General features: G+C 40.1%; 2 protein-coding genes across 2 annotated transcripts in view; both read right to left on the bottom strand.

Annotated features, from left to right (window-relative positions):
- LOC122435473 (histone deacetylase 8-like) overlaps nucleotides 1–13,277 on the bottom strand; it is a 26,028-nt gene that overhangs the window by 7,177 nt on the left and 5,574 nt on the right. The window lies entirely within an intron of this gene.
- LOC122435474 (phosphorylase b kinase regulatory subunit alpha, skeletal muscle isoform-like) lies at nucleotides 10,914–13,055 on the bottom strand. The gene is made up of 2 exons (XM_043459679.1): nucleotides 12,838–13,055; nucleotides 10,914–11,522 (listed from the first exon to the last, which is right to left on the bottom strand). The coding sequence occupies exons 1-2, from the start codon at nucleotides 13,036–13,038 to the stop codon at nucleotides 11,349–11,351; spliced, it is 375 nt and encodes a 124-aa protein (XP_043315614.1). The 5' UTR covers nucleotides 13,039–13,055; the 3' UTR covers nucleotides 10,914–11,348.

Below are 13,277 nucleotides of genomic sequence, written 5' to 3'. Positions count from 1 at the left end.
TCTTTACCATCTGAGCCACCAGAGAAGTCCCCACTCTTCCTCTTAACAAATCCTTACTAAAAGCCTCCCTACTTAACAAGAAAGACAGTTTTATTTTTATTTGATTTCTTGCCTGTCTTAAATTAATTTTTAAATGCTAAATAGTTTCATGAAAGGCAAGTAGTTTCTCTATTTACCAAACATATAGGCTAAAAAATGGTTGAAAAACATTCATAAAGAAGATACTCAATAAATGATTTTGTTAATAATAAGGATAAAATTTACACTACCATTTGGGAGATAAACGAAGCCTATCACACTAGCCAGCATAGACATGCTCACCTAATTGGCCAGGGAATGTCAGAAATACCCCTACAAGTGTCAGGGTTATATTTACTCTTATAATGACAAACAGCAAGTTCAGTTTTTTTTTTTTTAAAGAAGCACTTAGCTCTGTGCTGAATTCTGGCCTTCATTCCAGGAATTTCCTTTGGTTTTGACTGTCTCTAGGCTCATCATTTAAGTTTGGTGGTGGTAATGGTGTGCCTAAAAGTCTTAAATTGAATCCATACTCTCAGATCTGGCTTGGGGGAAAAAAAAGCAAGCAAACCAGACCATCTCCCAGCTGAAGGTATTTTTTATCAGATAGGTTTTAGTACCTATATGTTCTAACCCCCAAACCTCCACAAAATACCCATCCCTAGGATATTTCCCTCCCAGCAATAAAGACCTATTTCTTAACTGCTTCAAGCACTTTTTTTTTGAGTTTTCTTAATTCTTCAAGAGCTTTTATTAGGCTACAGGCCGATTACCAACACTGTGTATCACACACACAAAAAAGAGAAAACTTTTTTAAAAAGTACCATTCTCTCACTAATTAGCCCCACCGGTGAAGCAGGACATTAAGGCTATGAACACATGGGTTCAGGGTCCTGTTCAAAACACAACTTACCTCATTTGCTTATGCAGTGCATATGCTTCAATCAAGGAATGTACCATACTGGCCTAAAAACATCAGCAAAAAAAGGGGATAAAGACAGAAATGGTCTCTTACATGTTTTAATTCAGAGAAATCCCATCGACTTAATCATCCCAAACAAAGAAACTAACTTTTAACTCCCCTCCCTTCTTTTTATTTAACAGTTTACAAAGCACTTTAGATAATACAGATACATTGTATTTAAATCACTAAGGCGAAAGCTACCAGGTCTTACGGAGGTGATGGAACACTTTTCTCCCTCCGCTTCTTCTCCCCTTTGGGGATCCCTGGCAGTAGAGACACCATCTCCTCCGTGCGATCACCTCCCCCGCACCTCCATCCCACCCCCACCTGTCCGTTGGACGCCCAGCTGCGCTCTCCGGAAACTCTTAAAGGGAACACTTCCTCCATCACCTGGTACAACTGTTCAAATTTCTGTTGAAGATTTCCCCTAGCCCTGTGTCCTCTTCGCTTCCTAATGCCCTCACGTTCACTGTTCCCTCACCCCCAAAACTCAAATCACTAAGGCGAAAGCTATCGGGCCTTATGGAGGTGATGGAACACTTCTCCCTTAGCTTCTTATCCACTTTGGGGATCCCTGACAGTAGAGACCCCATCCCCTCCGTGCGATCCCCTCCCCCGCACCTCCATCCCACCCCCACCTGTCCATTGGACGCCCAGCTGCGTTCTTAGGAAACTCTCTAAAGGAACACTTCCTCCATCACCTGGTACAGGTGTTCAAATTTCTGCTGATTTTCCCCAGCCCTGTGTCCTCTTCGCTTCCTAATGCCCTCTCGTCCAACGGCCCCTTACCCCACCCCCAAAACTTACGGCGATCACCCCAATCTTTCTTACCCGTTTGGGGACTTTGGCCAGGGAGTCGCACATGCTAACATACTCGGGACTGTAAATGTAAACTGGGGGCAGCGACTGCCCACCGTCCGCCGGTTCCTCCGACTCCTCCATCTTCCACTTACAGCCGTTTCGGAGCCACCGTCCGGATCCGGCTTTTTTCGGACTCAGCTTGGGCTCGGGTTCCTGCTCCAACTGATCGGCCGCAGCGGTGCTCCTTGGTCAACATTCCCTCCTAGTCTCGAGATCGCCAGTGGCACTGGTCTCGCTCCCCATCCAATTGGAGGAATGCATGGGCCTCCTCAGGCCAGAACCCCTTCATTTAGTGACTACAGTTCAAAAACGGGAGGTCGGGAGAAATAAAAGTCCAAATAGCTGCCAACTAGGGCCGATATTTTATGGTACAATTTAGCACAGTCAAAATTAACCATCCTTGTTGCCCTACGGGGCCATTTGAGATGAGGTCAAACCAACTTCCGAGCATGATGGGAGATGTAGTTTCGAGGGATTTGAGTAGCGGAAGAGCGGGGGTTAATTAGTAAAATAGCCGCGAATTTGAGATTTAGCACTTAAAAAAAAAAAAAAAAAAAACCGAAAAAGAAAGAAAACCTCAAAACAGTCTCAACGCTTTATGAATTGCCTCAATCTGCGAATACACCGACATTAATATCTAAAGACGGACACAATGTGGCCACTAAGAGCCCAGGACCACCCAACTGCCTCAGACGGACTTTTTTTGTTGCGGGATTAATTAATGGTACCAACGGTTTAAAAAATTTACACAGAAAATTCTGTGCGAACTTGGTTTACTGCTTTTCATTATTATCTGTCCGTGTCCATGTAAAAGTTAACAATCCCAATAATTTACTCTGGCAAAGCTGGTACTACTTTCTCAAGAGGCTGCCTGGTATTCTGTAAATTGCTTGGTAGATTCCAATCAAGCAATAACGTCAAATCACTCTTTGAAAACTGATGTGGAGTAAGATACTCTCGATGATGTTGGAAACTGTAGCTCCTCTTCCTTTCTTCCTTTTGTCTTTGCAGCTATACAAGGGTTAGGGAAATATTTTATGTTTAATGTGAGGGTTCATAAAAACTATTTTATGCTGAAGCAGTTTTAGAATTACCACCAGTATTTCCAGGTTCCTGGAGGTTCCTATTATCTGATGGAAACTAGCCAATGTCCAAGTCCCCAACTCTCATATCAACATGAACTGACTTTACTAACACCTCTCAGACAATCCAATATCCTTACTTTCTTTAAGGATATTAAACATTTATCAATTATTGTGATATGCACTTGGATATATTATCTCATTTCATCCTTGCAACAGTCCTATAAAAGAGGCTGTAATACACCCATTTTACAAATGTAGTTTAGAGAGAGAAAATAACTTAAAATTTATACACTTCCAAGTAACTATTCAAAGTCACACACTTTCAAGCAGAAAAGCAGGAAATCTGGATTTTTTTCTCCTGCTATGTATTCTTTAGCTAGAATGTAAGCTCTTATGCTTCTTTTGTATCTTCCCATAGAAACTACTTCAAAGTTCTGCAATCATTCTATCATTCATCAAACTTTATCTGACATCAACTAAGTGTACAGTATAGCTGAGGATTCAACCCTCAGGATGAATTATAATCTGATCTCTTGTCTCAGGGATTTGCATTTTTGTAGAGATGAGACAGATACACAAGAAACCATAAGCAGTGCAGAGTCAGATAATGAATGTAGGATTGCTTAGGTTATTTAATTAATAAGCATTAAGTACTCAAAAACTGGTGCTTAGTAAATGGCAAACTAGGGTTCTTACTCAATGGCATCTGAGAGGGTCCTAGCAAATAGATGGGATTTTACCTGGTGAAGAAGAGAGCCAGGGGAGGGGCAGGCTGACTAGAATCAACAGCATATGCAAAAACAAAAAGGAAAACATTTCTAGGTTAGTTTAGCTGAAGGGGCTGGCTCATGAAGTGTTTTGAATACCAGGCTAAAGAAAATAAACTTCACCCTGTGGGAAACAGAGAGACATTTAAACAGAAAACTTAAAATGAAAGATTGCTATAACAGTAGTATGTAGGGAATATTAGATATTGATTAGATATTCTATAGGCAGTGGGAGTGCTGCAATGGTTCAGATAACAAGTAACAATGATTTATGTTTTGTTTTGCTTTTTGTTTGTTTGGCTGTACCATGTGACATGTGGGCTTTCTTTCCTGACCAGGGCTGAAACCTGTGCCCCCTGCAGTGGAAGGGTGGAGTCCTAACCACTGGACTGCCAGGGAATTCCTAAGTAATGATAATTTAAACTTGGGAAGGGTTAATGGAAACAGAGAGAAAGAAATAGTGCATAGGGTAGGTTCAACAGGACTTCCTTACTACTATTATGTGGATATTGGTGTGAGAAGGCGATGGAGGAGAGTCACTGAAAATTCTTAAAAGTCTGTATGAAGAGAATGTCAGTAGTATCAATATAAGGAACAGGGAAATTAGGAGGAAGAACTCGGGAGGGCAGGTGCTTAACCCATTTTATTTTCCCTCATACATAAGCGATAGCTAAAGTCATAATAGTGGCTGAGATAGCCAAGGGAACATGGCTTTCTCCAGTATCTAATTGTCATATCATCTATAGATGTCTAAATGTCATATCTAAGTTAACATTTTCAAACCACACTCCCGATTTTCCTATCCAAGTCTTTGCCACCCCTTCCTCATCTTTCATAGCTCAGTAAAGATACCAACATCTATCTAGTTGCCTAAGCCAGAAACCTGGGAGTTATTTGTATTCCCTCCTTTTCTCTGACTCCTAAATCCAGTCTATCAATATCCATTGGCTTTACCTTCAAGACACATCCTAAATATATCCACTTCTCTCCTCTGCACTGCTACCATCCCAGTCCTGGCATTGTCATCTCTCACTTGGACTTCCTGCAATATCTAACTGGTTTTGACTTCCACTCTTGTTGACTTCCAATCTATTCTTTGTCTGGATGAGCTTCATAAAACATGCAAATCAGATTATGTTACTTTTTGAAACCTGCCCCACACCATGATGAAAATCTTTGAGCTAAGAAGAAGAGAATAATTTGGGAAATGCCTGTTTTGGGGAGTTAGGAGAGAAAGATGACAAAAAGGAGACAAAAAAGGATCAGTTGAGTGAGAACTAGTACAGTTTTACAGAAATCAAGGGATGAGAGAGTTACAAGGAGACGTGGTAACAATGTCATGTATCACAAAAGGGTTAAAAAAAAAACAACAACCCTTTTTGCCATTAGGGGTTCACTGGTGCTCTATGAAAAATACACAAGGTAGGGAAGGAAGCCAGATAGCAAGGGGTTAATGAGTGAAGCCAATGCAGTCAAGTGTAGCTTCCTTTTAGAAGAATTTTGATTGTGAAAGGAAGGAATTAGTATTTCAACCCAGGGAGATATCAGAGCCTAGTATATTTTTTTAGGGTAAGAGAGAAATGCACATGTCTACACAGAGAAAGGAGTCTATGGGACTGTAGGAGTTGACTAAAAGGTGAGGTCATGACAGGTTGGCAGTACAAGAAGGAAATAGAACTTGTCTAGTGCTTTTATGGGTAGGAAGTGGAAAGATGATGGCAGAATACAGACTGGCTAAGTGAGAATCTAAAATCTGGACTCTATTTGAGGTGAAAATGGATTGTTCCATGTGTTCTTAAAGTTCTAGCAATAGGTAGCTGAACACTTCAACAAGGGGGAGCATTGCTTCTAAACTGGAAACAGTATCCTTGTTTGGCATACAATGTTGCAAAATGGAAAAGGATAAATTGTTGCTTGGGGATCTGAAACTGGTAGCATATTCCTGCCGCAAATCCCACAGGGAGGTTGCACCCTTATTCATGATTAGGATAGAGCACAAATCATGCCACAGGTACCAACCTCAACTTTCCACATGCCTAATACTTCTATGATCCTTAACTCAAGAAGAAAACCTTTCCTAAAGCACCAGATTTGCAGTCGGAGGATTTGAAGTCAGAGGAAATAGATTGAATCTTCTTGGCTCCACAGTTAACTTAGTGTGGTGACCCTGGATAAGTTCCTTGACTCCCTTTCCTTAGGCACTTTTGTTAAAGGTAGTTTTTGAACTAGCAAGGTCATGATAGTCTGTGCTGCTTCTTTTGATGATCTTCTCTGCCTTTACTTGCTGGCAGAAGCAGGGAGAAGGGAAAGCAAATACATTAAGAAGTCACTACCCCTCTGGGCAACCTTTTTGTGCATTTTATGATATGCCCACTGATGCCTCAATTGTACTGAACCAAATGACCCTAGTTTTCACACCATTTCCTCATGCCTTTTCCTTGGAAAGGGTCATTGTTGAGAATGCGAATTCTAGAGTCAGACTGGCTTAGATCCCAGTTCTACCACTTCCTGGCTGCTTGATCTTCAACAACTTGCTTATAATGCTCAGTGCCTCAGTTCCATCATATGTAAGATGGGTATGACAACAATTTCTATCTTACGTGGTAATTATGAAGACAGAATAAGATGGTTCATGCCAGTAGAGATGCAGACATAGAGAACAGACTCTTGGACACAGTGGGTGAAGGAGAGTGTAGGGCGAACTGAGAGAATAGCATTGAAACATATAGATTACCATAGGTAAAATAGATACCTAGTGGGAAGTTACTGTAGAACACAGGGAGCTCAACCTGGTACTCTGTGACAACCTAGAGGGGTGGGATAGGGGGGTGGGAAGGAGGTTCAAGTGGGAGGGGATATATGTATAATTATGGCTGATTCACATGGTTGTCCAGCAGAAACCAATACAAAATTGTAAAGCAATTGCTCTCCAATTAAAAAAAAGACAGTCCATGCCAAGTGCCTGTATAACAATGTCTGGCATTTGGTAAGCACTCAAATAGTGATTATTATTTGCTTTAAGAGCTATTATGCCAAATATTTCTTAATTTGGGGGAAGTCTCCACCCCACTGTTATCTTTACCCATATATCACTACTGCATGAGTACTATTACTAGTTTGAGAACAGGTCTTTGGCTTTTAGGCCTAGCCTTAAGAGAAATCAGACTTCTGCTAAATATAGGGTGACCATACCGTCCAAACTGGGACACTTTTAATGTCAGAGAGTGCTATTAATAATTACACCAGGACAACAGGCATAAATGGGGACTGTCCTGAACAAACCAAGACCTAAGGCCACTCAAGTTTAATAGGAAATGAATACTAAATATGAAAAAACACTGTGTTTATCTCCATTGCATTAGTACAGGTACTAGGTATTTGGTAAGTAAAAAAAGGATTTTTTAAGAGTAATAACAACTTTTGACCCACCGGCTGCATTAAATTCTCAGAATGTAGTATAACCCAACTAACCAGGATGGGACTGCAGATATCCTTGCTGGATAAACCCTCTCTTGTTATACAAAAGGCTAATGAGTAGCAGAAACAAGATTCTGCCAAATATTTATAACATTTAGGAGAGTGAACAGTTTTTAGGTATCTTCTAGTAGTGCAGGGGAACCACCTGCACACAAATGTAATGTTGAGCAAAAATTAGTCTTATTCATCAGAACAGGTTTCCTGACAATATCAATAAGCTGGTTTAAATTTAGTGAGCGTAGTTTAAGTAGTTGTGCATGTGAATAATAAAACTGCATTTCTTTACATATATTACATATTATATAATTTATAATATGATTTATGTATTAATATTATCCTACTTTGACCCAATTAATGAGCTTTGACTGTACTGCATACCTACAGTGTGTAAAATAGAGCCATGAAATAAACTCCAATCACAGAAACACATGAGACTTTGCACATTGGCACCAGACATAATTTAATTGGAAATTCTAATTTTTTATTCTATTTTCAAAACATAAGTGCTTTAAAAAAGTCTAATGTGTTTTTTAGTGTTGCATACTTAAAAATGAACAAAATATGAATCAAGTTTTCTAAACAGTTGCTTTAAAAGTGAAGTAGCTCTGTATGGGATGCATAGTGATAGATAACCTCATAAACCCAGAGAAATGTAGCCATCATGTTAGTTCAGGTAAATTTGTGTGGGAGCTAGTGGTGATGCTCAAATGTGCTACTTCAGATGTACTCCCCATGCCTGGGGTACACTTGCATCCAGTGAAAAGACAAATAGTTTCAGTTCAGTTCAGTTCAGCTGCTCAGTCGTGTCCGACTCTTTGTGACTCCATGGACCGCAGCACGTCAGGCCTCCCTGTCCATCACTAGCTTCTGGAGTTTACTCAAACTCATGTCCATTGAGTTGGTGATGCCATCCAACCATCTCATCCCTTCTCCTCCCGCTTTTGATCTTTCCCAGCATCAGGGGCTTTTCAAATGGGTCAGTTCCTTGCATCAGGTGGCCAAAATATTGGAGTTTCAGCTTCAACATCAGTCCTTCCAATGAATATTCAGGACTGATTTCCCTTAGGATGGACTGGTTGGATCTCCTTGCAGTCCAAGGGACTCTCAAGAGTCTTCTCCAACACCACAGTTCAAAAGCATCAATTCTTCGGTGCTCAACTTTCTTTATAGTCCAACTCTTACATCCATACATGACTACTGGAAAAACCATAGCCTTGACTAGATGGACCTTTGTTGGCAAAGTAATGTCTCTGCTTTTTAATATGCTATCTAGGTTGGTCATAACTTTCCTTCCAAGGAGTAAACATCTTTTAATTTCATGGCTGCAGTCACCATCTGCAGTGATTTTGGAGCCCAAAATAATAAAGTCTGTCACTGTTTCCACTGTTTCCCCATCTATTTACCATGCAGTGATGGGACCTGATGCAATGATCTAAGTTTTCTGAATGTTGAGCTTGAAGCCAACTTTTTCACTCTCCTCTTTCACTCTCATCAAGATGCTCTTTAGTTCTTTTTCACTTTCTGCCATAAGGGTGGTGTCATCTGCATATCTGAGATTATTGGTATTTCTCCCAGCAATCTTGATTCCAGCTTGTGCTTCATTCAGCCCAGCATTTCTCATGGTGTACTCTGCATAGAAGTTAAATAAGCAGGGTGACAATATACAGCCTTGACATACTCCTTTCCCTATTTGGAACCAGTCTGTGGCTTCCTGACCTGCGTACAAACTTCTTAAGAGGCAGGTGAGGTGGTCTGGTATTCCCATCTCTTTAAGAATTTTCCACAGTTTGTGGTGATCCACACAGTCAAAGGCTTTGGCATAGTCAATAAAGCAGAAATAGATGTTTTTCTGGAACTCTCTTGCTTTTTCGATAATCCAACAGATGTTGGCAATTTGATCTCTGGTTCCTCTGCCTTTTCTATAACCAGGTTGAACATCTGGAAGTTCACGGTTCACATACTATTGAAGTCTGGCTTGGAGAATTTTGAGCATTACTTTACTAGCGTGTAAGATGAGTGCAATTGTGAGGTAGTTTGAGCATTCTTTGGCATTGCCAAAAGTATAGTTTCAGAAAAGGGTGTAAATTTTCTTTATATGTGACCAGAAAATCATGTAATCAGAAAGATACTTACCATGTGTTTCCATTTCCTGTAAGAGAAATACTGAAAAGGTTGGCCATCCTTTGTTTCCACTATCTGTTTTACTATCACCCTACTATGTTCATTTATTCACGTGTACTCATAATATTGTCACTGGTAATGTTACAATTATTTAGAGAGCCCGCCATCCCCATTCTTGGAGAAAAACCTGAAAAAATCTGACGGAAAATAGGGGATTGAAGTAGGAAGTTATCTGAATGCAAATAGGTAAATCAGTACTTTACGGGAGAAGGAAAATGCTATGGACTGTATGTCTGCATCTCTTCAAAATTCCTATCTTGAAGTCTCAGTCCCCCCATGTGATGGTATTTGGAGATGGGAGCCTTTGGGAGGTAATCAGGTAGAGTCTGCATGGCAGGCTTGGTGCCCTTATAAAAAGAGGAAGAGCCCAGAGCTTACTCACTCTGTGCCGTGTGAGGATACAGAAAGAAGGCAGCCAGCTGCAAACCAGAAAGAGGGCCCTCCCCAGACACTGAATCTGCTGGTACTTTGGTCTTGAACCTCTCAGCCCTCAAAACTATCAGAAGTAAATGTTTGTTCTTTAAGCCACCCTGTCTATGGTATTTTGTTATAGTAGCCTTGAACTAAAACAGAAAGTTAGGAGAAACATTCTTCAATGGCTACCTAAATGTGAGACTAAGGAAGAGGACTCAAGGAGTCCTCCATTATCTTTTGTGTGTCAGCCTGAGACCACAGTCACATACCTCTCCCACACACAGCACTCATATTTACATACTTACACAGTTCGTCAAACATGGGTAAAGATATTAATAGATATACAGACATATCAAAACTACTTACATTCAGAAAAAGTTCCCTTGTATGCTTCAGCATACATACAAATGTAGGTGTTTTCAAGAGACAGATATATGCCCACAGATATCAAGATATACACAGATATGAACAATAGAACCAGGAAGTAAAAATGCAAGTGAATGAGTTTAAAAGTATATAGGAGGTCAGGGAGTTGGAGGGGGTAGATGCTGTAGAAAGTGAGTATGTGAATGAGACAAAGGCCAGGTGAGCACAGAGAAAGAGTACTCAGTGAAGCAGCTATAGATTGGATTGCTGGATCCCTGTTCACCAAAGATAGAGGCTTCAATTATTATCTGTGACGTGTGCTGGCCCACTCTTCAAAGGCATGGATTAGTGTACAAGGCTTTCTTCAAGACACTAACCCATCTGATTCCTTCTCCATTCCCTAGGTGTAAGACTCTCCCCAGACATCTTCTCTTCTTCCACTCTCCTTTCTGAAATTGGGCCCCTGGATCCATTTCTCTGGGTTATTCTGCATTTTCTGCTACACATACATCTTTGAGTACCAGCAATCTTTATTAAATGTGATTTTAAGTGTTAATACTGAAATTCTTAAATATACACACTGAACTTGCAATTTCTTGATATTTTACCAAAAGGAGAATAAGAATTATGTATATAGATACAGAGAAGGCAAAAGCATAGACTAAGTGTGCACAGAAAGGAATTCATCATTCAGCATGAGGCAGCATGTGAGTGAAGAAGAAAATTATGATCTGGTACTCTTTCCCCCCAAAAAGGCACTTAGAATAGATAATTTCCAACTTATAGGAGCATAAAATCCAACAATTGAGGGTTTATTCACTTGAAATAATGTCCCAATGCACCCACCACTCATTTACACAATGAAACCACACATAAGAAAAATCAAACTTCAGAAATAAGTTATTATTAACATCTGCTCCCCAAGCAGGAGTTAGAAAACTAAGTTTGTAACAGATCTAGAGAATAAAAACACACACTTTTATAAACCATGAAAGAATGAAGGCTCGCAATGAAGAGCCTGGGTGAGCAGATGCCTCCAAGCAAGGGTTCACATCTTCTAAAGCAGTTATTTTATCAGAAAAGTTTGCTCTTCTCTGGGGGGATGGGTTGGCAAGGGACAGGGTTGGAGTGATCAGGCCATATTTCAGTTCCATGCATAATCGACGAGGCAGGAACCAACTGTCAAAAGGCTCCCAGCAGCCAGGCCTAGAGGCCTCACTGCATGGCACAGATGCTGTGGGGCAGGAACTCCTGCACATAGGTGGCTGCTGCCTTGGAGAGGTAGGTCATGGTGCCAAACCTGCCGCTGGGCGCACTGTCATACAGAAGAGTACAGATGCCAGACGCAGGATCCTTTGCCAACATGATATCATCTGCACCGAGGGTTTTCTGTTTGGTTTTTAAGGATGGGAAAACACAGGGGAAAGGAAAAATTACTAATCCTACTAATTAAAGTCCTGATTAGAATAACTCAGAGCCTCCTCCCCATCACCAACTAGTTGGATCTTAGGCTGTTTAGACAGCAAGGGATCAGGGTTATACTCAAAATAGTGGCTATGGGTTTCTATACATTCATTTTTCACTAGATCTCCAAATCATATGAATTATTTTAAAAGTAATAATTGTTTAGAATTTTTGAAAGCTCAATATAATAGGTAATTAGAGTTTTGTTCATTAAGAGTCAAAAGTTAAAACTTACAAATCACCCTAGAGGAACTTTGGTCTGCATCCTTCTAGTACTACTGATTCAGCATGTATTATTATTATTCTTGTTTGGCCATGCCGTATGGGATCTTAGTTCCCCAAGCAGGGATTGAACTAGTGCCCCCTGCATTGGGAGCATGGAGTCTTAATCACTGGACCATCAGGGAAGCCACTCAGCATGTATTATTTTATCTTGTATTTGACCATTATTTCTTTTCTTTCTAAATTGATTTAATTCAAATGGATCACAAGCTTTCCAAGCTAGAGTCAATGCCTAAAAAGGATCACATTTTCTGATATAATAAATAGCAGTCAGAGTATTTAAAATTAGGACTGTCTTGTGAAATCTTTGAAACGTCCTACAGAAGCTTTTAATTTCCTTTGCATCCACATTCCCAGGGCCTAAAAGAATGAAACACTGATTACATGTTTTGGAAACTGTTCTATTGACAAGAGCACATGCCCCTCACTTTATGTGTTCCTACTTTTAATCTAGGAAACATCTGGAAAGCTTTTAGTAGTTTGCATTTTTAAATGTGGTTAATTTTCTGAAGTAAGATTTAATAAGAAAAATAAGAAAATGCAGAATTAAACATTGTACTTTAATATTTTCTTATAGGTAAGAAAAAAAAGCAAAAACAAAACAAACCTAAATCAAATCTTCTCTTTTCCTTAATAGTCCAGAAAGGATACACTACCCAATGGTTTCTTCTTAAGTCCTTATCACTACAAAAAGTAGTGTGATAAAAGTAGTATGTAATATGACAAAAAGCATAAAAGCCTCCTGAGTTCCAGGCAACTTTACCATCTAACACAACCACAAGACATGGTAAAAGACAGAGGTCATCCCACAGCCTAGTTCTCAAACAGATAGAGGTCAGAGCCACTACAAAGGAGGCCTAGAAAAGAGCTATGAGGAAGATGGCAAAGAAAGCGACCTTGGCTTCTTGAAGAGTTAATATCAGACATTTCCCTTTGAGAAAACAACAGGTTTGCCTACCTGTTCTTGAAGAAACAAGTCATTGGCAATATGCACTATTTTCTCCACAGCAATTATGCTTCCAATACTATGAATCTCAATGTCTGCCATCATGGTGAGGACAAGGATGGCTTCAACCAGAAGCTGACGGTACTCTGGCTGAGGTACACGATTCAGGACAGATTCCACATGAACAGAGAATTTGATCTCGCCTGGAGTCATCTGTGATAGAAGGGAAAAAAAAAAATAAGTTCTTAAGAGCCCATTGTGCTGGGAGGCATCAATTACCTATTCTGAAAGGCAGAAGAAATACTGTAGCCAACAGCACTGTTTGAGTCTCCTTTAAAGTAATTGAGTGAGCTCCAGTTTCATCCATCTCATTAGAACTGATTCAAATGAATTCTTTTTAATGGCTGAGTAATATTCCATGGTGTATATGTACCACAGCTTCCTTATCCATT

The sequence above is a fragment of the Cervus canadensis genome, chromosome X (assembly GCF_019320065.1).
Source record: "Cervus canadensis isolate Bull #8, Minnesota chromosome X, ASM1932006v1, whole genome shotgun sequence".
Taxonomy (NCBI): domain Eukaryota; kingdom Metazoa; phylum Chordata; class Mammalia; order Artiodactyla; family Cervidae; genus Cervus; species Cervus canadensis.
Note: the sequence above shows the minus strand (reverse complement) of the source record. Positions and strands in the feature narration are given on the sequence as shown.